The sequence below is a fragment of the Nannospalax galili genome, unplaced genomic scaffold, assembly GCF_000622305.1.
Source record: "Nannospalax galili isolate Female #2095 unplaced genomic scaffold, S.galili_v1.0 scaffold330, whole genome shotgun sequence".
Lineage (NCBI taxonomy): Eukaryota > Metazoa > Chordata > Mammalia > Rodentia > Spalacidae > Nannospalax > Nannospalax galili.
Window position 1 is genome coordinate 2,131,466 of NW_008329640.1, and position 21,180 is coordinate 2,152,645.

At 46.1% G+C, this 21,180-nt stretch overlaps 1 protein-coding gene across 13 annotated transcripts in view; it reads right to left on the reverse strand.

Moving 5' to 3' along the window:
- The window catches only part of Adck1 (aarF domain containing kinase 1), a 130,973-nt gene that overhangs the window by 36,917 nt on the left and 72,876 nt on the right, over positions 1-21,180 (reverse strand). For all 13 annotated transcript variants that reach the window (XR_003850627.1, XR_003850622.1, XR_003850623.1 and 10 more), the window contains 2 exons: positions 14,633-14,791; positions 1,254-1,412 (listed from right to left, as the gene is read on the reverse strand). Coding sequence is in view for 2 of the 13 variants with exons in the window: in XM_029566922.1 (XP_029422782.1) it covers positions 1,254-1,412; positions 14,633-14,791 (318 nt within the window). In the remaining 11 variants the exon portion in view is untranslated. The remainder of the gene's footprint in view (positions 1-1,253; positions 1,413-14,632; positions 14,792-21,180) is intronic.

Genomic DNA, 21,180 nt, shown 5'->3' on the forward strand with positions numbered 1-21,180 from the left:
CCATGATGGTGTCTGTGTCCAAGCCCAGCCTCTCCTGAGGCCTGCAGCTGGGATTCCACAATTTGATAGTATTTCCCTTAGTATCTTTGATTACATAGGGCAATTCTACTGAACACTTGTTTTTGGAAGCACAACTCTGTTCCAATGCAATTAATATATTTGGTTTGATCAAAATGCAAATTTTGTATTTGCTCCCATGCACTATCACCTGATAGAAACACTGTGAACACAGAAAACTGCATCCAGCTGAGCTGCACCATATGGGAATACAAAACACATGCACACCTCAACAGCACCACATGTGGGGCACGTACCCATGTCCGTCCTCAACAGTACTACATGGGGCACCCACCCATGTCCGCTGTTACAACTTCCAGCTTCAGATGATTCTCTTTCCACCACTTCATAGAAGCTCACAGGCAAAAATCCTCATATGCCCACTTCCACAGGCTGAGTTCAAAGCAGAGGATGCTGTGTCCTGTGGTCTTACAGATTTCTTAGACATTTGTGTGTAAACTGTGCCTCTCTTCTTACAGTTTCTATCTTCTTTTCTGTGCCACTGGTGATGTTTTTGAGTATTGTACCCTTATGTCCATTTTCCCCATAATCCCCATAGGTTCTCCTGTACAAGTCTGCATTTTATATTGATTTCTAGAAACACGTGTTACAGCAAATTAAATGTATATTAAATGAGCTTGTGTAATATGCATCTTTGCAATAGGGTTCAAGTACAGTACTGTTAGCTATCATCATCGCCACCACCGTTATTATTAAGCCATGCTCTGTGGAGGCAGAGGCCACAGCACATAGTCCCAAGGGGACACTTAGTGTCCATTATGCCATAAACATCTGTTTACTTGACTGGCAGGCCAACAATCACACTATAGTTTGGTTTTTCTTTTTTTTTTTTTTTTTTTTGGTTTTTTTTAAAAGGGTCTAGCCCCAGCTGGCCTGAAACTCACTATGTAGATCAGGCTGGCCTTGAACTCACAGAGATCCACCTGCCTCTGCCTCCCAAGTGCTGGGACAACAGGCATGCGCCACCACACCTGGCTTGTTTGAATTTTTTTGTTTCATTTGTTTGAAATCGCCTTCAAGGGCTTTAGTTATGTATCTCCAATAACAAATTACTCATGTAAGTAAGAAACCTCAGGCAAGGAGGTATCCCAACACACACCCTTTAAGTGCAGATACCAGAGATAGGACCAGTCCCAGTCCTGCACTGGCTCCTTCCTACTACCCTGCCCTTCTACCTTTAGGAAGTCAAAGTGCTTGAGCATGTGGGCCACTTTCTCTGCGTTCTTCCCTTCGTTGAGGAAATCCAGCTCAAGAGGCAGGTTCTTCTTGGCTTCATCCACCAGCCACATGAACTCGAACTCTGGAAAAAGCTGTTTCACAGCCAGGACGAGCACCTGAAATCCACCAAGCTTCATGTCAGTCAGCCCATGGCACACACCAAGGGAAGTATATTTCCTACCCTCTGCCTGGGTCTCCCCTGGAGGAAAGGTGGGTAGAGTAACTGCTCCCCTGGTTTCTAATGCTGTAATTACCACTAGTTCAAGAAGATGCTAGGCCAACAGCCTCCAGAAGTAACCTTGACAACCACTAGCTGGGTACCCAGCATTGTGCTCCCTTAATCCACACAACAAGGGAGATGTGTAGGTGCACAGTGTGTCATACCCTCCTCACAGACAAGGCCACCCAGGCTCTGAGAGTTTGCGAGACTTTTCCAAATCTGCCAAACAAGGGAATCCAAGGCTGGTTCCACGGGGTCTACCAAACTCCAAAGACCTTGCTGTGCCCATTCCCATACTTGCTCCTATTGCTTTTGTTTTGGTTGTTGTTCATTTATTTACTCATATGGGGTATTAGGGATTAAACTTAGGGTCTTGCACACAATAAGCAAGCTCTCTACAACTGACCCACATCCTCAGTACACACTGTTCTTCGCCAACCTGCATATGGCAGAGTGGAGCTGCTGCTGTCACTTCTTTACTTTCCCAAGCTGAGTGGCTGGTGGTACTGGAGCAGTTATAATGCAGGCTGAGCTTCCCTGATCCAAAAATCTGAAATCAGAAATGCTCTAAAATCTGAAACTTCACGAGTGCTGGCATGATATCACACATGGAAAATTCCACACTTGACCTCATGTGACAGGCTGCAGTCAAAATGCAAGAGCACTAAAAATAATGTATAAAATTACCTTCAGGCTATGAGCACAAGATATATAGAAGACATAAACTAATTCTGTCATTAGACATGGTGCCATCCCCAAGACATCTCATTATGTAGGTGCAAAATTCCAAATCAAAAAAAGTCTAAAACACTCCTGATCCCAACCATCTTGGATAAGAGATACACTCATCCTGTCTTATTTTCTATGCTCTCTGAATAAAGTAAGACCTTTCAGAATAAAAATAATAATAATTGGAATAAAACAGGCTAGACAAGACAAGGCTTGTCCACATGGTTGAAAAGCTCAGGGTTTTGGTAGTTGGGTTCACTGTGGATTCCCGAATGACGAGGTGATGAAGAGGGGATGAGAAGACTTATTGGGCATTTGGGTGCCAGTTTGATGATGTGAATTAAATGTCATGGGCAGAGAACAAGAGCCCAGTGAGAAGCAAGCACTCACCACAGCCCCCACACATGTGGGGACTTGATGCCAATGCTCCCCTCACCCCCAGCTTCCCCTTCTCATCTCCAAAAAGGCCTCTACAAGCCCTCATGATAGGCCAGTCCTGTGCCTCTGTGCTGGCCTCAGATTATGCACACCATACTAGACCTCTGTAATACAAAAAAAATATTCCAAATCTAAAAGCAAAGCCATCAAAAAAAAAAAAGCATTTGCTTCTTTGTTTTGAAACTTGTGTCCTGGGTGAGGTATCAGATGTCATTCTAAAAGAATCATCACACGGGGTTACCATGGTCAATTTCTAACAAAGCCTTTTTAATTACATTAGGCTGTTGTCTAATTTCTTTTCAGTCTTGTCTAGCCTCTCATGGGCTAGACCTGTGACCTTATGCCAACCAATTTCATTTGTTCTGCTTCTGTTTCTGTTGCACGAAACAAGAAGGGAGCAGCGGCCACAGCGAGGCTGGGGTCCCATGCATCAGACCCAGGCATCTGGATGCAGCAGCCTATAGGCACTGCATCTCATCAGGTACCCCCAGATGACCCTCAGCTGTACCCCCAGATGACCCTCAGCTGCCACTGAAGCAGTGAGCAAGTGTACAAGAAGCAAAAGTGGCCTGCCCAGATTGAGGGCATGGGGGGAGGGGCACTGATGGTATCGGAATTACTCTCTCTGGGTTCAATTTTGGCAAAGAAAAGCTCCAGGCATTTCACTCAAGTCTAAATTCTGGGGCCTCATCCAGGAGGTACAGGAAAGGAGCTCAAGTAAGTTCTCTCACTTGCACAATCAGGACTTTACGTCTTGGGCCAAACCTGAGTATTCACAAACCTGGATATACATGTGCCTACCCAGAGCCTATCCGGGGGAACCGCTAACCAAGCAGTCATTACTCAGCACTTCATGTATGTTCGTACTATTTATTAAAGTTGTAATTATCTTTAATATCCAAATGTACTGAAAGGTACTTTAAAGGTTTTTTCCATTGCTAATCATTACATAATTAGTCATTCCTAACACTATCGGTCAGACACTTTTCATTGATTAGTATTAATTGCTAATAACTAATTAGAACATTAATTCATAACCTCAAACCTTCTCTTAGAACTGGGTTCCAAGTCATTCTGTGGGTGGTAGGTTACTCAGTGGTTACAACAGTTCCCTCTTACATGACAAGAATATGTTTACAAGACTTCTCTGGATACCTGAAAGTGCATATAGTAGCAAATCCTGCATTTACTGCTCTTTCCTATATACACAGGCCTATAGGTCATAAATTAGGCATAGCAGGAAAGTAAGAAAAATAACTAGTATAATCATATACTGTAATAAAAATTATACAAATACTTTCTCTCTCTCTCTCTCAAAATATCTTACTATGCTGAACTGACTGTGGTCGGCTGTGGGTAACTGAGCCACAATTACTGAATACTGTGAAAAATGAAACTAGATAAGGGGAGTTTTCTGTCCTTTAAAATGAGAGGCCTGTGGGCCAGCAAGATAGCTCAGTGGATAGAAGCATTTGCTGCACAGCCTAACGACCTGAGTTCAATCCTCAGAATCCATAGTGGAAGGGAAGAAGAATCTAACTCCTGAAATTGCCTTCTGGACCACACACACACACACACACATACACACATACATACAGCCATACATCACACAAATACATAATATTCATTTTATATTTTTATTGAATTTTTGTGCATTTCGTATACTACATCTCAATTATATTTAGACCTCTCCTCCTATCTCCACCTCCCATACCCCACCCCCAGATAATGAGAGGTCTGTTGGCAAGGAAGCCAGCAGTCTTGAGTTTACAGCAGGTCACGGTCCCCCTACAGGAGGTAGGCAACTTGAAGTTCTAATGTCAGTTAGAAAGTCCAGGAAGTGTACAAACACAGTTTTTCCCCTAAGTCAAAGATTCACCAACCCTCTAACATTCACTGGGTGAGGAAGGGGATCAAGGGAAGAATCACGGGGTCTGGGGGGGGTGGCAGGGGTAGCAGCAGCTGCCACCTCAGACTTCTCCTGATTGACAAGAGCAGAGAAAAGCCTATTTCACCCTCTGGGTTCATTACATCGCCATCTAAGGGCCTGCCCTAAGTAGATCCATTCTGGTTTCTTTTTGACAACAGATGCAATCAACTAAAATAAAACAGGTGTTGTTATCTCTTTGCCGTTTTGATTTTTCTCTTAAAGTGCATCTTCCCCATAAAATTCTTCTTGCAGCCAATGTTTTCACCACCAGCCAGCATATTCCCAACATTCACAGATGTTTATTGGACACTCACACGAATCAGTGAGTACATAAACAAATGAACACATGAATATTTCTAAGTATTTGGCTTCTCTGAGATAATTACATGCCCACATTTGTGTAATCGAAATGAACTGAATTTTTGTTTGGGAGATTTTTTTGGGAAAAGGGATCACCTCTGAGTTTTTGAGAACCACAGTTCATAATAACTGAGAATTCGCTACCAAACCTAGAGCCTTATCAATCAAGGTATATTCAACAAGTAATGTCTCCATCAAGGTAAAGGAGTAAAAATGAGAGCTGGGCATGGTAGCTCATGTCCAGTCCCAGCACTAGGGAGACTGAGGCAGGGGATTGCCATGAGTTTAAGACCAGCCTGAGCTACATAGGGAGTTTCAGGCCAGCCTGAGCTAGAGTGAGACTCTCTCAAAAAGAGAAAGAGAAGAAAAACAAAGTAAAAGGTAATGAAACTATTTTCCTGTATAGTAAGTAACTGGTTCACAGTAGGGAAAAAGCAATTGTGAGCCAAACAGAAATACAACAGAAAAATGGAGTCTGTAGATATTTGAAAATTAGTGATAGAAATAATCATTATGTACCACCTACTATACACTGGCACTGTGCAACTGGTCACTTCAAAGACACACTCTCACTTAATCCTTCTGCCCACGCCACACAGAGAAGGAAAGAGGTTCTAGGAAGTCAAAGCACTTCTTAGGGTCATAGAGCTTGGAACTGTCAAGACAGAATCTGGACCCAGGTTTTTCCTGTTCCTTCTTTCTAGAGTCCTGTCTCATATAATACAGTGTGCGTCAGTACAACAGGAAGCTAAGATAAGGCAGAGACAGCACTGTGCAAATGGTAAGACGCAACTGCAGTGAAGTTACCGTTATCACATTATTATGCACTATAAAGGAAACAATGCTCTATGGGAAAGCAGCGCACTGAATAGAATGCCTGCACTGACCCAAACTAGTGAAAATGGGTGCTGCATAAGCATGGAGAATCAACTCAGGCTATGTAAACAGCCTGTCATTCACAGGGTTTATCTTTGTTCCGATAAGTTATTAAAGTGCACAAGTTTAAGAACACAGAGCTACACAGTGAATGGAAGTTTCCATGGGGCAGCTTATATCCCTGCATATTTATGTATAGCTATATCTTTTAACTAAAATCAGCCATTGAATTCTGTGCCAACACTGAGATTACCTAGCCACCCACTGTTCAATCAGCACATTTAGAAAAAAACAAGATGACTGACAGCATGAAAATGTTGCTCAAAAAAAATCAAAAACATGACTGACAAGAGTCACTATTTTTAAAGACCCTTGGGAAGGGCTAAGTGGCATCAAGCAGTGGATCGGATATTGACACCTTGGGCCAGAGAGCTCTACCCCAGCGTATCAGAGTATCCTTGGACTATGGCACATGCGTGGCATAGCGTTGGCCATGACTAGATTCTTAGGGAATAACAGAGCTCGGACTGGATGGCACCAGTTTCTAGAGACAATGAGGAATGACACGGGGTAGTGATAGGCGGCCCTGGGCTGAAGGTCCTACCACCAGCTCATAGCCCATGGAGCCTCACCCTGCTCCAGCAGGAACTACAGCAGTGAATGTGGCCAGCTGAGCTCCCTACCACCCCAAACCAAAAAGAACTTCAGCTATGGCAGCCAGCAGGTTGCAGAATGGTGCCTGTCTCCTCACCCCTTCCTGCTGAATCACTGTTCCAATCTCAGGGCCCAATTAGTCTGGCTCTGGACAGCCACGCAAATCAATAAGCATCACTAACTGTATCTAGAAGTGGAGCTGCCCAACTGCTCAAGGGACAGTATCGGGTGATAATGACAAAGCTGAAAAACACCCTTGGCTGTGCCTCTCTCTTCTGTGCAAAGTCACCAGTGTCACCAGGCTTGTCAGGCGCTGTGCTCTGAGTCGGCTTCTCTTTCTCTGCCATCACTCTACAGTCTGTCCCTGGGACTGTCCCCATGCCCAAGGGCAGGGCCTGGGTTACAGAAAACACCAAACCCTAGGATGGTACGTTCCTGGGTGCCAACCCTGGAACCACCTCCCCCACTTCCTGACTAATCTAATACCAGTTCTGTGCATCCTCATGTCCCTCAAGGAAAGCAGGATTTCACTGAGGTGATCTCCTCTCTCCCACCAGGACAATAAGTACAATGTCAATCATGCCATTATTACTTCCAGCAGTAATAAATGAAGAGACTCCTAGGGTGCTCCGTTTGGGGCAGGGTATATAAGAGAAAGTATATACGGAATATAAGAGAAAGAATGAGCATTCTTTGGATGTTACCAGGAACTGTGCAGCTGTTTGGGGCCCGTGTGGAACACTAGGCTAGAAGGACAAGCCAGGAAACAGTGAAGCTAACGACCAGTTGAAAGATGGGAAGAGCCTGCATCCACCTCCACAATGAGATGCCAGATCAGAACCTTGGAACAACAGGAACAACTTCTAGGTGTCTTCACATGGGAGATAATACAGGCTTTTAAATCTATTTCTAGATGGACATTCTAATTTCTGCAGCCCAAAGCATCCTAACTAGTATAACCCGCAGTCCTCACCTCTTCACTCTCAAAAACCTCAATGCAGGAGACTGTTGTCCCTTCTGCATCCCTGAGATTCATCACTGCCTGGTCTTTTTAAAAAAATATCTTATTTATTACTTTTTATTTTATGTGTATGACTGTATTATCTGCATGTGTGTATGTGCACCAGTGTCATGCAATGCCCACAGAGGTCAGAAGAAGGTGTCAGATCCCCTAGAATGTAGTTAACCAACTGTTATTAGCTAGCATGTGGGTGCTGGGAATTCAAACTGGGTCCTCTGTAAAAGCAGCCAGTGCTCTTGACCGCTGAACCATCTCTCCAGTCCTGATCTTTTTTTAAAATGTATTTTTTTCTTGAGTTTTTATGCATTTTATATAATAGATCTTAATCAAATTTAGAACTCCTCCCCCATCTGCACCCTCCCCTCCCATCGCCTCTCTTACCGCTGGATTTCATGCAATCTGTCATATATGTTATATCCTATCTGGTCAAACATTTGTACCTAGTTGTTTCTCAGTGCAAGTTCATCCACCAGAGTCCAGTCAGCCTACCTAGAGTCACTCCCTTAAAGAAGATCTACTGTCCCTCACCCTGCAGTAATCAGTTGCCAAGAGTTCCTTGGCTAAGGTTGGAGTCTTCTGCCCATCTCCCCGGTTCTAGGCTGGGTTTCTGTCTGATTGAATTGGCATGGGTCTTGTGCATGCTGTCACCATTGTTGCAAGTTCTTATGAGCAAGATCCCAGGGGCCTGAAAGCCTCTGTTTATAGTCATGCACCAACCCTGGTTCTTCCAGTCTTTCTGTTCTTGTTTCCTCAATGGTCCCTGAGCCATGGGTGGATGAGGTTCCCAGGGACACATACTCTGAAGTCTCTTATTCTCTAAAACTTGGCCAGTTGTGGCCTTCCATATGTGTCACACTCTGTTGAATGAGGGAACTTCACCGGTGAGAGTTGAAGGATGGATTAGTTTTCTCTCTACCCCCTGTTCTACTATGTTCTATGAGTCTTAGATGTCAAGGTTCCACTGTAGATGAGTCACTTAGGGCTGGGCATCTCTTTAGACCTATATTTTCTGTGTGTAATCAGTTGTGGAACTCTATAATAGCCTCCATCTGTTGCAAAAAAGAAGCTTCTTTGATGACTGATATATGGTATATTTGTCTGGGTAGTAGGCAGGTCTGTGGCAGGCAGATCAAGGGGGGAGGCCAAGGGCAAGACAGGGGTGGGACCAGCCTGTGGAGGGTATAACAAACTAAGCTGGAGAACTGAGCTAGTCTGGGTGCAGGGAATCAGGACTCAGTGGGCAGGTCTGGACTAAGAGGGTAGTCCAGAGATCTGAGGCAGAAAGAGCTGGAGAGGGCCTGGGCCCAAGGCTAGAAGTGTTACAGAGTAGAGGAAGAGAGTCATCACTGTCTGATCTTGAGAGGAAGGCAATCGGATTAAAGTAATTCATACTACATAGAGAGGGACTGATAGTCTTAACTTCTGCATATTTGCTTTTTTAAGGGGGTGAGTTATAAGTCTGAACACATATCTGCTATAAGGATGGTGTGAATAGAGGTCTCCTGCAGTGAGATTTTTGAGAGTGAAGAGATGAGGACTACTGTTTATACTAGTTAGGATGCTTTGGGCTGCAGAAGCAAGCACAGAAGCCTATGCAGACAAGCAGCCCTCCATGCCCATCTCTAAGCTTCTACCAGCCAAGGTGGCTGTAGCATCCCCTAGAAAGAAATCACTCTTCTGCCAAGCGGGCCTAAACACCTTCCCAGGGTTGTCACTCTGTTTCAAATGTCAAACAAAATAAGCTTTCTAATTGGGCTCTTCTTGGTTTTACAGCAGAGAAAGGTGACCAGAGTAGGACTTTCCCACCAGGGACCAAGCCCAGTGCTGCTGTTCATGCTGATGGCTGGGATCACGGGGGTGGGGGGTACGGACATCAGGCCTCCTGCAGCTGCTCTTCTGAATCTCTGATCTACCTGTGCTCCCAGCCACTACCAAGAGGACAGTGTGCCCTGCACAGGACCTGCCAAGCACTCTTCCCAACAGAAGCATCCAATACTAACCTCAAGGAGGAAGATGCCAAACCTGTATTACTGCTTATTACTATTGACCTTACAGTCACCATTTCATAGGGAGCCAGTATGGATCTGAACAGAGCAAACCGACAGCTGTCCTCCTGGCCCAAGAGGCTGTGATACATTGCTGGGCTCCTGCCTGATTCAAGAACCATCAGAGACCCAGGTATCATCTCCAGCTCCTGTTTCCTCCCAGCTACAGCCACGCCTTAGCTACCAACAGATTCTCCAAAAATTCCAGTCTCTAGGCACACAACCAGTGCCACTCAGTAGTACTAGTCCCTCAGCCTATCAGCTCCCCCTTCAATGCACACAGTAGCTATTCCAAACTTTCACCCCCTCAAGCCTTCAATGCCACCTCCTACCCATCTTAGCAGATGGTCTTGCCTCCCACTACAGAGAAAAAATAGAGGCTATCAGGCTGGTACACACTCTGCTGCCCACTTTCCCTCCCCTCTCAGTGGCCCCACACACTCATTTGCACTCATCCTTACTGCCTTCTTCTCCTGTCCAAGCAAAGACCCACCAAAGGCCAATATTTCTTTGTGTTCCTGGTGCCCATTCTCTTGAATCTCCTCCTGGACCTGACTTCTCAATTGCTTCTTTCTGCCAAGTCTCCAGAGTCTCTTCCCTGTCAGCTAACGGTGATGTGTGTCTCAGGAGCACTAAAGCCCACACTCTGTGCTAACTCTCCCCAACCTCGCATGGCACAACACTGGACAAGAGGATTTTACACCAAGCCCCCACTTCCTCAGGTCTCAATTCTCCCTCACCCCTCACACCTCTGCAGCTGCTCTCCCTAACAATTCTAAAATACTCCCAATCCAAAATACCCTTTTCAGTCAGTGTTTTCCTAGTTTGATGCCCCTACTTGATAATGCTGAGTGATTCTGGAAATCTTATCTTCCAAAATGACTGCAACAAATGCCCATTCCAATATGCTTCTGGAACCTATGTATTTATCACTCTTTGCGTCACTGTAACAAATTGCCTGACTCTAAAAGGAGAAAGTATGCATTTTGGACACAGTTCCAGGTGTCAGTCCATAGCCATTGTTTCCATTCTGGGAAGAACATCACGGCAGTGGAGAGAAAGGCTGTCTGCCTCATGGCAGACAGGAAGCAGAGGACAGAGAAGACACTAGGGACTAGGTCTAACCTTCAAAGGCATGCCTCTAGTGACCTACTTTCTCCAACTAGGCCCTAGCTCTTAAGTTGTATGCAACCTCCTAAAATAGTGCCACCAGCTAAGGATCAAGCATTTAATACATGGGCCTGTAGGGGACATTTCCTATCCAAACAGAAAGCTTCTTGTTACTCATCTGCTAAGCAGTGTAGTCTATTTCCCAGCCCCTGAACCAATGGAGTAAGGAAGTGCAGTGCCACAGGCCAGGCCATGAAACCGTGACACACTTCCAATCTTGTTCTCTGGGGACACTGGCTCTTAGAGCCCAGCCACCATGCCATGAGGAAGCCCAAACAGCCACACAGAGGCCTGCACAGAGAGGACATAAGGCCCAAGTCCCAACAGAGCTCCTAGACCACGGCAGTCCCAACCTACTAGCCCTGAGTGAGCCACCTGGGACATGAGCCCTCTACCCACCTCAGCAAGAGCTATATAAAATACATCACTGACTCTGAAGACCTGACCTAAGTGCCGATGCACTGGCAGAACTCATTACTGTTTTAAGCTACAGTTGTTTAAGTTTCACGGGAGTTGGCTATGCAGCATTTAATAACTGACATGTATGCTGGACGTGGTGGCATGGGCCTTTAGTCCCAGCCCTCGGGAGGCAGAGGCAGGTGGATCTCTGTGAGATCAAGGCCACCCTGGTTCACATTGTGACTTCCAGGCAGGCTATGACTAGGGAGACCCTGTTAAAAAACAAAAAAAACAAAGACACACAAACACACACACACACACACACACACACACACACACACACACACACAAGAAAAAACAACAACAACACTCTCTTTTTGACAGTTTACTACCTTCATCAACAGCAGCTTTGCTCAATCTTGGCCCCCAATCTCCTTGGCCAGGTCCCTTCAGTCCCCTGAGCAGCTTAGCCTTGGGGGGCTCAGTGTGGTGGTGCCCCTCACAGTTCTTTCTTGGCTACCCTCCTCCCACCTTATTTTTTAATATATATTATTTTTCTTTATAATATTTGAATGTACTTGTTTTTATTTTATGAGTTTTTTGTCTGCATGTATATAAGTGCACCACAAGCATGCGATGCCCACAGAGGTCAGAAGAGGGTATATGGTCAGTTCTGGAATTCTGAACAGTTGTTGGCTACCACATGAGAGCAAGGAATCAAAGCCAGGTCCTCTGCAAAGCAGTCAGTGCTCTTAACCACTGAATCTGTCTAGTCACTAATATACCTAAGTGCTACCATTTTAGTCTGAACTGTCCCTCATGGGCCTATGCTTTGAGTGCTTGTTTCCCAGTTTCAGGAGCTATTTTGAAGACTTTAGGAGGTAAGACCTGACTGGTGGGAGCCAGTCACAAGGGGTGGACCTTTGAAGGCTATCCCTGTTTCTGGTTCTGGTCTGCTCTCCCTGCTTCCTGTCAGCTACCATGTGAGGAGTCTCTGCTACATGTTCCCACACCACGGTCACTTCTGCCACCTGCTTCCCTGTTGGGATTGATTGAAATTCCTCTGAAACCAAGAGCCTGAACAAACCTTCCTCCCTTACATTACTTCTGCCAGGCATTTTGTCACAGTGATGAGAAAATTAACTAATCCACTACATGACTTCAAACTGCTCCCTTAGATTCAGTTACCACAAGTATCCTTGTTCATAGCTGAATCTGTAGGCCAACCAAACTTCGGGCCAACAGGGATATCCCTACAGAAACTGCTAACAACAGAGTCTCAGCCTCCTGCTCCCACCAGCCACCTTACTGCTCTTTCACTTTGTTCTGAGACCCAGTCCTGACCCTGATAATAAAGTATCTCCCAGGCTCCCATTACAACCTGCTCACAGCTAGGTTTGACCAATGGGAAATACTTGTAGAATACTGGGGAGCCCAAGTAGAGAAAAACCTGCCTCAAAAGCATACCTGTGGGGCCTACAAGATGATTCAATGGGTAAAGGTGCTTACTGCCAAGGCTAATGACCTGAGTTTAATCCCTGAGACCCATATGGTGAAAGAACATGACTCCTGCAAGTTGTCCTCTGACTTCTACATACACACACACACACACACGCAAGCATGCAAGCTGGGATGAATGGATGGATGGATGGATGGATGCATAGATGGATGGACATACAGACAGACAGATACCATTTTTTAAAGCACATCTGTGGCACCAACTGCCAGGTTTCTGACTGTGATGCAGGTCCACTGGGCAAGCCCACAACAGTCCCAGGTCCTACCAGAGGCCCCCAGCTCTGGAGCTCCAGCACACTACCTTTTCTCTCTGCCTCTCCACAGCACAGCAAAGGGAATGAAGCAAACTGCAGTGGCTCTCCTGCAGCTGGTGATCTTTCTCACCATCCCATTGGGGTCCTTGGTAATCCCATCCCTCTTCATTCCACCCCACATTCTGTTTGAAATTCCCTCTTCCAAATACCTAGAGCACTTTTTCTTTTTCTTTTTCCTAAACTTGACCCTGGCCAAGGCAACAAAAGTCACTATTTAAACCAGAAACCGAAAGTACACTTCAGCCTCATCCTCACTCAGACCAGGCCTTGCCCCTCCCCATGAAAAGCTGATCACAAAGTCTAGATCATTCCCCCACTGAGCCCAGCTCTCTCCTCCACTCCTATGACACTGTATTGCTTCATACATTATTTCTCTCTCACACCAATACAGCAGCGGCCCCTCAATTAGCCTCATGGCTATAGTCTTTTGGCTTTCCAATACATTCTCCCGACTGCCAACACACTTTTATTTCCAGTGCACATCTGATCATGACAGTTCCCTGATTAAAATTCTTAAATGGGGGGGAAAAATCAGATCTTGTCAGTCCCACAAATATGTCAGTGTTGACTATGGCTACTGTTCCACACCTTAGCCCGGGATAAAGGCCCTCCCTTGTCCTGCCAATCCTCCCAGCCTCATCCCTTCCAGCTCCTACCATCTGAGCCAGTAGAAAATCTTCAAGCCTCTGCTCCTCTAAGCCTTGAGGTCTTCCCAGCAGTCTTCCCCACAAGACTTCCCAGCAGTCTTGTGGGTCCTTTGAATCCACAAGAATGTCACCCCTCCAGGGAGGCCCTTTTGTCAACCCCATGCACAGTGCAAGCATCCTTTGAGAGTTGTCTGTTTACACACCTGTCTCCTCCTCCTAATGGGGAGGATGGAGATGGAGCTGACTCACTCACATGTCCTCAGCAACCATGCAATACACAGTACAGAAGAGACCTCAATCATGTGCAGTTTAAAGTGAGTTGAAAGAATAAACAGTCCAGATTAAGAAGGAAGGGAGGAGGAAATGGGAAGGAGACAGACATGCCAGCAGGGGAACAGACTGCTGACCTCCCTGTAAGGGTGCTGGCTTTTGCTCCAAGAGTGGCAGCTCAACCCCTCTCTCCCTTTGTCTGCACACAGTTAGAAAACTCCAGGAGCACACTAAGCCCTCTACAGCTTTTCCCAAAGCCATTTTCAAAGAAGCTAAGTTTGTTCATTCAAAACCAACGTCATATAAGCAAACATGTAATCTGTATAAACATTTCTATGTGATCTGCATGCCACTTTTCTATCGCTTCTCTGATCACACACCCACTTATGCTGTAATGTAACACATGATCAAATGCTTTCTAGCCCGGGAGACCACCTTTGGCTCCTCTCACTTCTACTGCATCTCCCAGGAGCTCTCCTTGCTCATCAGTTGCTCAATGTGCTCTGAGACCACTCCAGAGGGCTTCCAGGAAAATCAAGAATTAACCAGCCCTGCCAGGTTGTAGTTCCCAAATTCTCATGACACAGCCCTCTTTGGTCATGTCTCAGCTCTCCTCTCCCACTCTGCTCTTCAAAGGGCCACAGTCCACCCTCCAGCCTGAGCAAGTATCCCTGAGGTTTTGTGGCTCCAAGGGAAAAACAGACTAAGGACAAAGAAAGGAGAAAATGGGGTAAGGAGCACCCACCTCCATCAGGAGAATGTCCTTCAAGCTTTGAGCCTGTACCTTCGGGTGCTGGACCTTCACAGCCACAGTTCGACCATCCCGAAGCACAGCCTTATGGACCTGGGCCAGGGATGCTGCCCCCAGAGGGGTGTCATCAAAACTCAGGAACAAATCATGGATCTGTCAGGAGTAGAAAGAGAACAGAGTAACTGAGAAGATGGTGGCCTACTTCAGCAAGACGCTGTCAAGAAGATGAGCTAGAGCTGTTCAGTGTCCTACAGCAGATTTGCTGTTTCTGCAGTTTATGGGTTCTGACTGACCCCTTTGCTATGGTGCAGATTCACACCAGGCACATGGAGGGGGCAGGACAGAAGATACATGCGGAGGGCATATCTGCACATGTGCACAGGGGTCTTCACGGACTTCATTTCTCCTCCTCCTACCATCTAGTTCTTCTTGTTCCCCCAACAACACACTTGCCTTTCTCCTCCTTCATGAGAGCAAGATTCTCTTGTGCTATCTACTCACTTTCTCTGGGTCTCTCAGCATAAGAACCTTCATCATGGACCTGGGCTTGGGATGGGAAAACACCAGGACCACCTTCCCCATAAACCCATGAGAACATCAGTACCAAATGAGCTACGGGTTTTGCCTACCCTGGTACTGCTGAACTCCCGGCACCTTATACAGAGCTGGAAGCAGGCAGGGTCAAGTAAATATTTGTAGAATGGCTAAATCCACTATATTCACCATTGGAGAACTAAATCAACCTATTCTTCCTTTGAAACAGCTGGACCTTCCTGCCCCACACTCCTCCTCATACAAACATTTCAATGGGTAGTTGCCCAGACTAGTGAAAGAACAAATCATGTATGAGGTTTATCTAGGCAGATCCCACCTATTCCTCCAGGTAAGACCCTAGCCTGGCCTATGAACCCTGAGCAGCCCAGCCACTCTGATTCCCTCAGAAATGGACAAGGGGCCCAACCAGTCCAATCAAACTACATTTTTCTGCATTTCTTCACACTGCCCAACTAGTCCAACCAAACTACATTTTTCTGCATTTGTTTAAGCTGTGGAAGAAGAAATTCTTTCTAAACCTGAGCAGAAAAAATGTACCTCTGCTCATGCCAAGGGTCACAAAATAGCAGCAAGGAAGCAGAGCCAAGAAACAGAGAGAAGAAACCCTGGGTATAATTTCAGGCCCTTGATTGAGCCACGCCCAAGTAGCTACCCTATAATTTCTTTTCTGCTTGTTTGTTTGCTTAAGTCAATTTGAGTAAAGTTTTGTCAGACACAGCTGAAGGGCTCTGACTGATAGAGTATGTTCTCAGGTACCAGTGGGATGCATAACAGAGAGACACAGGTCCAGGACCCAGGGCCCCTAAGAGACTCAATAAGTGTGGGTTTCAGCCCCTCCATACCCTCTTAGTGGGACAAGGACTCAGGGATAGAAGGAAAACAGAGCTTCAGCAGTGTACCCAGCCACTGCATAACAAGCTCCACATGGGTCTTATGGAAACTCATAGTTCCTGGAATATCACCAAGGAGAGCATTTCTTGACAGAGAGTTGAACCTGGCCCTTACCCCCCAGGTGGCTAAAATGGCTCAATCTTCCTACAGCCTCACTCCTTAACCCTAACCTCTGCTGGCCCAGGGAATATCAGCTCATTTTCTTAGGACAACCAGTCTCCAAACCTGTGTCACTGCAGGGACATTGCAGAGTCACTGCAACCAAAGAGTGACATGGCATCTCTAGGGCTATGTGACAGGAGCAGCTGCCAAGAGCACCCCACAGGGAAGGAAAGGGCTGAGGCAAGCAGATCCTAATCTCCAAGAGAAGAAGCCTGGCTAGCTAACTCCCCCAGGGACCAGAAGGGGGCTTCCCACAAATTTCTGCCCACATCAAGGGATGGAGGAGGCCCCAAGATACCACTAAACCTGGCTGCTAACTCAGCACCTGAGCCAGCTGCAGCAGTAATCAAATTCTCAATTTTACCAGCAGAAGCAAAGAAGGCCAGGAAAGGACAGAGGTCACCTGTCAGGCAGACCCCTGTCGCACCCCAAGCTCCAGCATCCCTGTAGCCATCTTCTCTTCTCTAGCTGGAAGTAACTCCCACCCCCTGCCATGCTCTCGCAAATACACAAACACACATACACATACACAATAATTGATCGCTAGTGGATGCTCCTAGCTGGCTTATAAAAAAGGTAATTAAAGATCGGTGCTGCAGCCTATAATTAAATATGAATAAAGTATCTCTAAATGGATCCTTAATTCAAAGTGTTCAGTGAAAGTACTTTATGCTGATAGATAGTAAGGAAAAATAGACCCTGTCCCGAAAGCAGAATTATACCCCTTGTGCAGCTGAAACAAATGCTGCCCCTCCAGTCGCCAAGGACCTGCCTTGTCCCCAAGCCCTCTCAGCAGAAAACCATTAGCAGAAACAAACTGCAGCACTTGCGGCAATTAGATTCAAGCAGGGCCTTCGGCTGCCTCCAATCACTCGTGGAAACTTGTCTCCCCTTCTAAGGCTTGCTTCCTTGTTCTCTCTCTCTCTCTCTCTCTCTCTCTCTCTCTCTCTCTCTCTCTCGGGTCTAGTGGCAAAATCAATTAAGTAAAACAACTGCATTTTTTAAGTTTATTTTATTTTTTAATTTTTTTTAAATTTAATAACCACATGATTAGAAGAAGCATTTCCTTACAGCTTTAACATATTCAGAAACACATTCCAGAGCAAGGATACATCTCTTTCAAAGGTGGCTATAAATTTTTAGGTTCACAGTTGAATTAATACAGTCACACAATATTGAACTCAGTATAAACCCTGTAAGACATAAAATTGAATGAGTTTTTACCCTTTAAAGAAGATCTCCATTTCATTTTAAGATATGCTGTTTCCTACATTTTTAATGCTACTAACACGTGTTTGTACTTGTGTCTTTAATCTCTATGTATCTGATTGTTACTAGTCACAGTTGGTTAAATGACTAGTTGTGTGCTTTTTAATTACTGTTAGTCTGAGATTTAAATATACTAATGTGGTCATCTAGAAAAGGAAACAATTATCAAGGAAAAAGTTTCTCCAGCTCTGTGAAGACAGAGGGAAGGAGAGAGGGAGAGGGAGAGGGGGAGGGGGAATGTGGGAGGAGAGAGAGAGAGAGAGAGAGAGAGAGAGAGAGAGAGAGAGAGAGAGAGAGAGAGAGAGCGAGCCCAAGACCTGGCCACTTAGCTGTCTGACCTTAGGATCCCAGATCTGGAGACCAAGTGACACTGTACCTGAGTACAGAGATTTTTAACTAAATCAGCCCTCAGGTTCCCAGAAAGCTGGGTGACTGAGCAGCTTTCCCAAAATGCTACATGGAGTAGCTAAGCACTGACTAGGATGACAGGAGTCAGGGTGCCCTGGAGAAGCTGGGGAGTTCTGCTCTGAGTCAGTGAGTATGGTAGCCAGTCCTGTCTCCTGTAGCTCTGGCCAGCCTGAGGCCCTGCAGGGCTTCTTACTGGTTCATAGTCACAGGTTGAGGTGGGATGGGGGTGGACTTTCCAGTAAAATCCAGTATCAAATATCCCATCTCATGATCCCCAAACTCATTCACATCAGATCAAGTTTAGTTTCATAAATTTCACCATCATGGACATAATGCATCTCCCAATATCCAAACAGCCTCACTCTGGGTGAAGACCGGAGCCTGTCTCAGTGCAGGCAAGCATAGGCTTAGATGCTAAGGCCTGAAAGCTCTCGTTAAAGAGCAAGAGATGTCCAGGGCACCTGATGCAGACTCTGTGATACAGCTGGAGGTGGGAGAGGGAGGCCGGTGACCATGGAATCAGCAACCAACATCTGGTTCTCTCCTAGAGCTGGCCCACCCCACACCTGGCTAAGCGCCAGCTGCCATTCATTGAAGCCTGATGGGGAAAGAAAGTCTCAGTCTATGCCAATGGAGTGGCTAGAGTAAACCTCGGCCTAAGGCAGTCAGGACTGCCACAGTCAGCCAGGACTCTGAAAAATGCCCTGAACAGAACACCAACACCACCAAGACCCCAGCCACCTTTCACCACCTCTACCTTGAGCCCGTCCTCTCACCACCTCTACCTTGAGCCCATCCCCTCTTCTGCTCCTCTGAGCACCATGGCCCAGGGACCTGCCTCAGGCACCCCACACCTCACAGTCACCCTACCAGCTGATAGGGTTTTACTATAATTCCTGCCCCTTCAGAACATGTCAGGTTTGTAGCACCCCTTTCAAGGTCATCCCTATGCTTTCTAAGGTCACATTTGACAGTGATGGTAAATGGGTGGCATAGGCACTCTCATCCCCCTGTAGTGGTTCTAAAATATGCTCAGAGGTTTGGGGAGAAGGGGGAGTTGTATTTGTTTGTTTGTGTTTGTTTGTTTGTTTGTTTGTTTGTTTTGAGACAGGGTCTCCCTGTAGCCCAGCTAACCTGAAACTCACTATGTGAACCAGACTAGCCTTGATCTCAGAGATTTGCCTGCCTCTGCCTCCCCAGTTATGGGACTAAAGATGTGCGCCACCACACCAGACTTACTCAGAGTTTTTAAATGTTCCTCCATTTGAGGAGTCTATTACTTTTCTCTTAAGTGCAAACTGGAATTAATGATCCACCCCTAAGTTACAGAACTTTGATCTCTCTCTTCCCTTCCTTCCCTTCTCCTTCTTCCCTCTCCTCTCCCCATCTCCCCTGTCCTCTGGGAGTTATTTTTAAGATGACGGGGGGACAAGGGTCCTCCCATTACACCATTCAGTGCCTGTGGTAAGGATCTGGGAAGCCTGCCCACTGGGAGTCCCTGGACACAGACAGACCCTCCAGCCCCTGACACACTCCTCAGATGATTGCAGCCTCATGAGAGAACGTGGGCATGATGGTTAATGTTAGATGCCAGCATGACTGGATTAAGGATCGCAAAGAGACCTGATTCCTCTGGCTGCATCTGAGAGGAGGGTAACCTAAGGAGAATGAGAGGAAGATCTGCTCTTGGGTAGAGGTAGGTACCATCCACATGCCTAAGAGTTCAAACAGAAAGGGATTTTCCTTCTGCCTTCTGGAACTGAGACCATGTCCTCCCCAGGCCCTGTATATCAGAACCACAGAGACTTCAGGACTTTCTCCAGCAGCCTCCCCAACATCCCACCCTGGGTTATCAGGCCTTTGCCCCTGAAAGGAAAATAGCCACATTGGAGCTCCAGCTCTGAGCCTTTCAGACATCAGTTGAAACTGACCATAGAATCCCAGGGTCTCCAGCCTACAGACAACCTGTCACCAGAATTCTCAGCTTCCATGATCACATAAACCAATTCCCCTAAAGAACCTTCTCTTGTATATCTACCTCTATTGAAATCTACCTTATTGGTTCTGTCTCTGTGGAGAACCTTGATACATTAAGCCAGAATAATCCAGTGAGCTGCTCCCAAACTCCTGACCCACAGAAACTACAAGATAAATGCTTACTACTTCAAGCCACTGAGTTTGGGGGTAACTTCTTGTGCAGCAACAGCTTAGTAACACACCCAAGCACAACCATACCAGACATCACTAATCCATCCAGCATTAATTGCTGCTGCATTCCAGTGATGCCTTACAATCTCTCCCAACAGTACTCCAGGCAGTAACCACCAATGGAGCAGAGTAATACACAAATGAACCAATAGAGCATTCTTTTGATTAAACTAATCAGTCTACAAATATTTACTACAGGCCTGTGACATACAGAAATCATGTCAAGATGTTGGGCCAACAAAACAGTCTTTCTGGCCTTAAAGAGACCTCAGAAGGAAAGTCACAGCCTCTCTGAAGAACACACCTCTGTTTCAGCAGGGCCTGCTGCAGACTGCACGTGCACTTAGCACATCACCCAGTCCTGAAGGCCATACCTGGCAAAGGAAGGCAAGGGGACCTCGAGTATGGCCACACCGACCCTGGGCAACCAGTCAGAGGACACAGCATCACGATCTCTCCCTCTGTACTCGATACGGGGCACCCCCACCTTCAGCTTCCCACTCACAACCACTTACTAAATTACAATAAAAATCCTAACAGCAAGAACAACTTGAAGACACATGGACCCCCATGATCTACAGAATTCATGTTCTTTCTCAGATTCTGAAGGATCACCTTGTCAGTTCTGCAGACCCCTTAGCTATTGCTATCACTGCACTGGGAAGAAGCAAAACCTAAGGTGAACTTGCCTAAGCTTCTGAGAGGAGGCCAGCCCATTGTGCAACTCTTGACAATTGATGAAGAGCTACAGGCCCAAGGCAATCATCTACCTGGCTCTGCCAACGACTTCTCCAGTCAGACCAACCTTCTTTCTCTTCTGTTTTTGTTTGGTTGGTTGATTGGTTGGATTTTTGTTGGTTATTTTTTGTTTTGTTTTGGTTTTGGGACAATGTCTCATGCAGCCCAAGCTGTCTTCAAACTTACTACAGAGGTGAGGATGATCTTGAATTTCTGATCCTCCTGCCTCCACCTCCAGAGTGCTGGGATTACACCACTGTGCCCAGTTTATATGGTGTTGGGGATCAAACCCTGAGCTTCATGCATGCTAG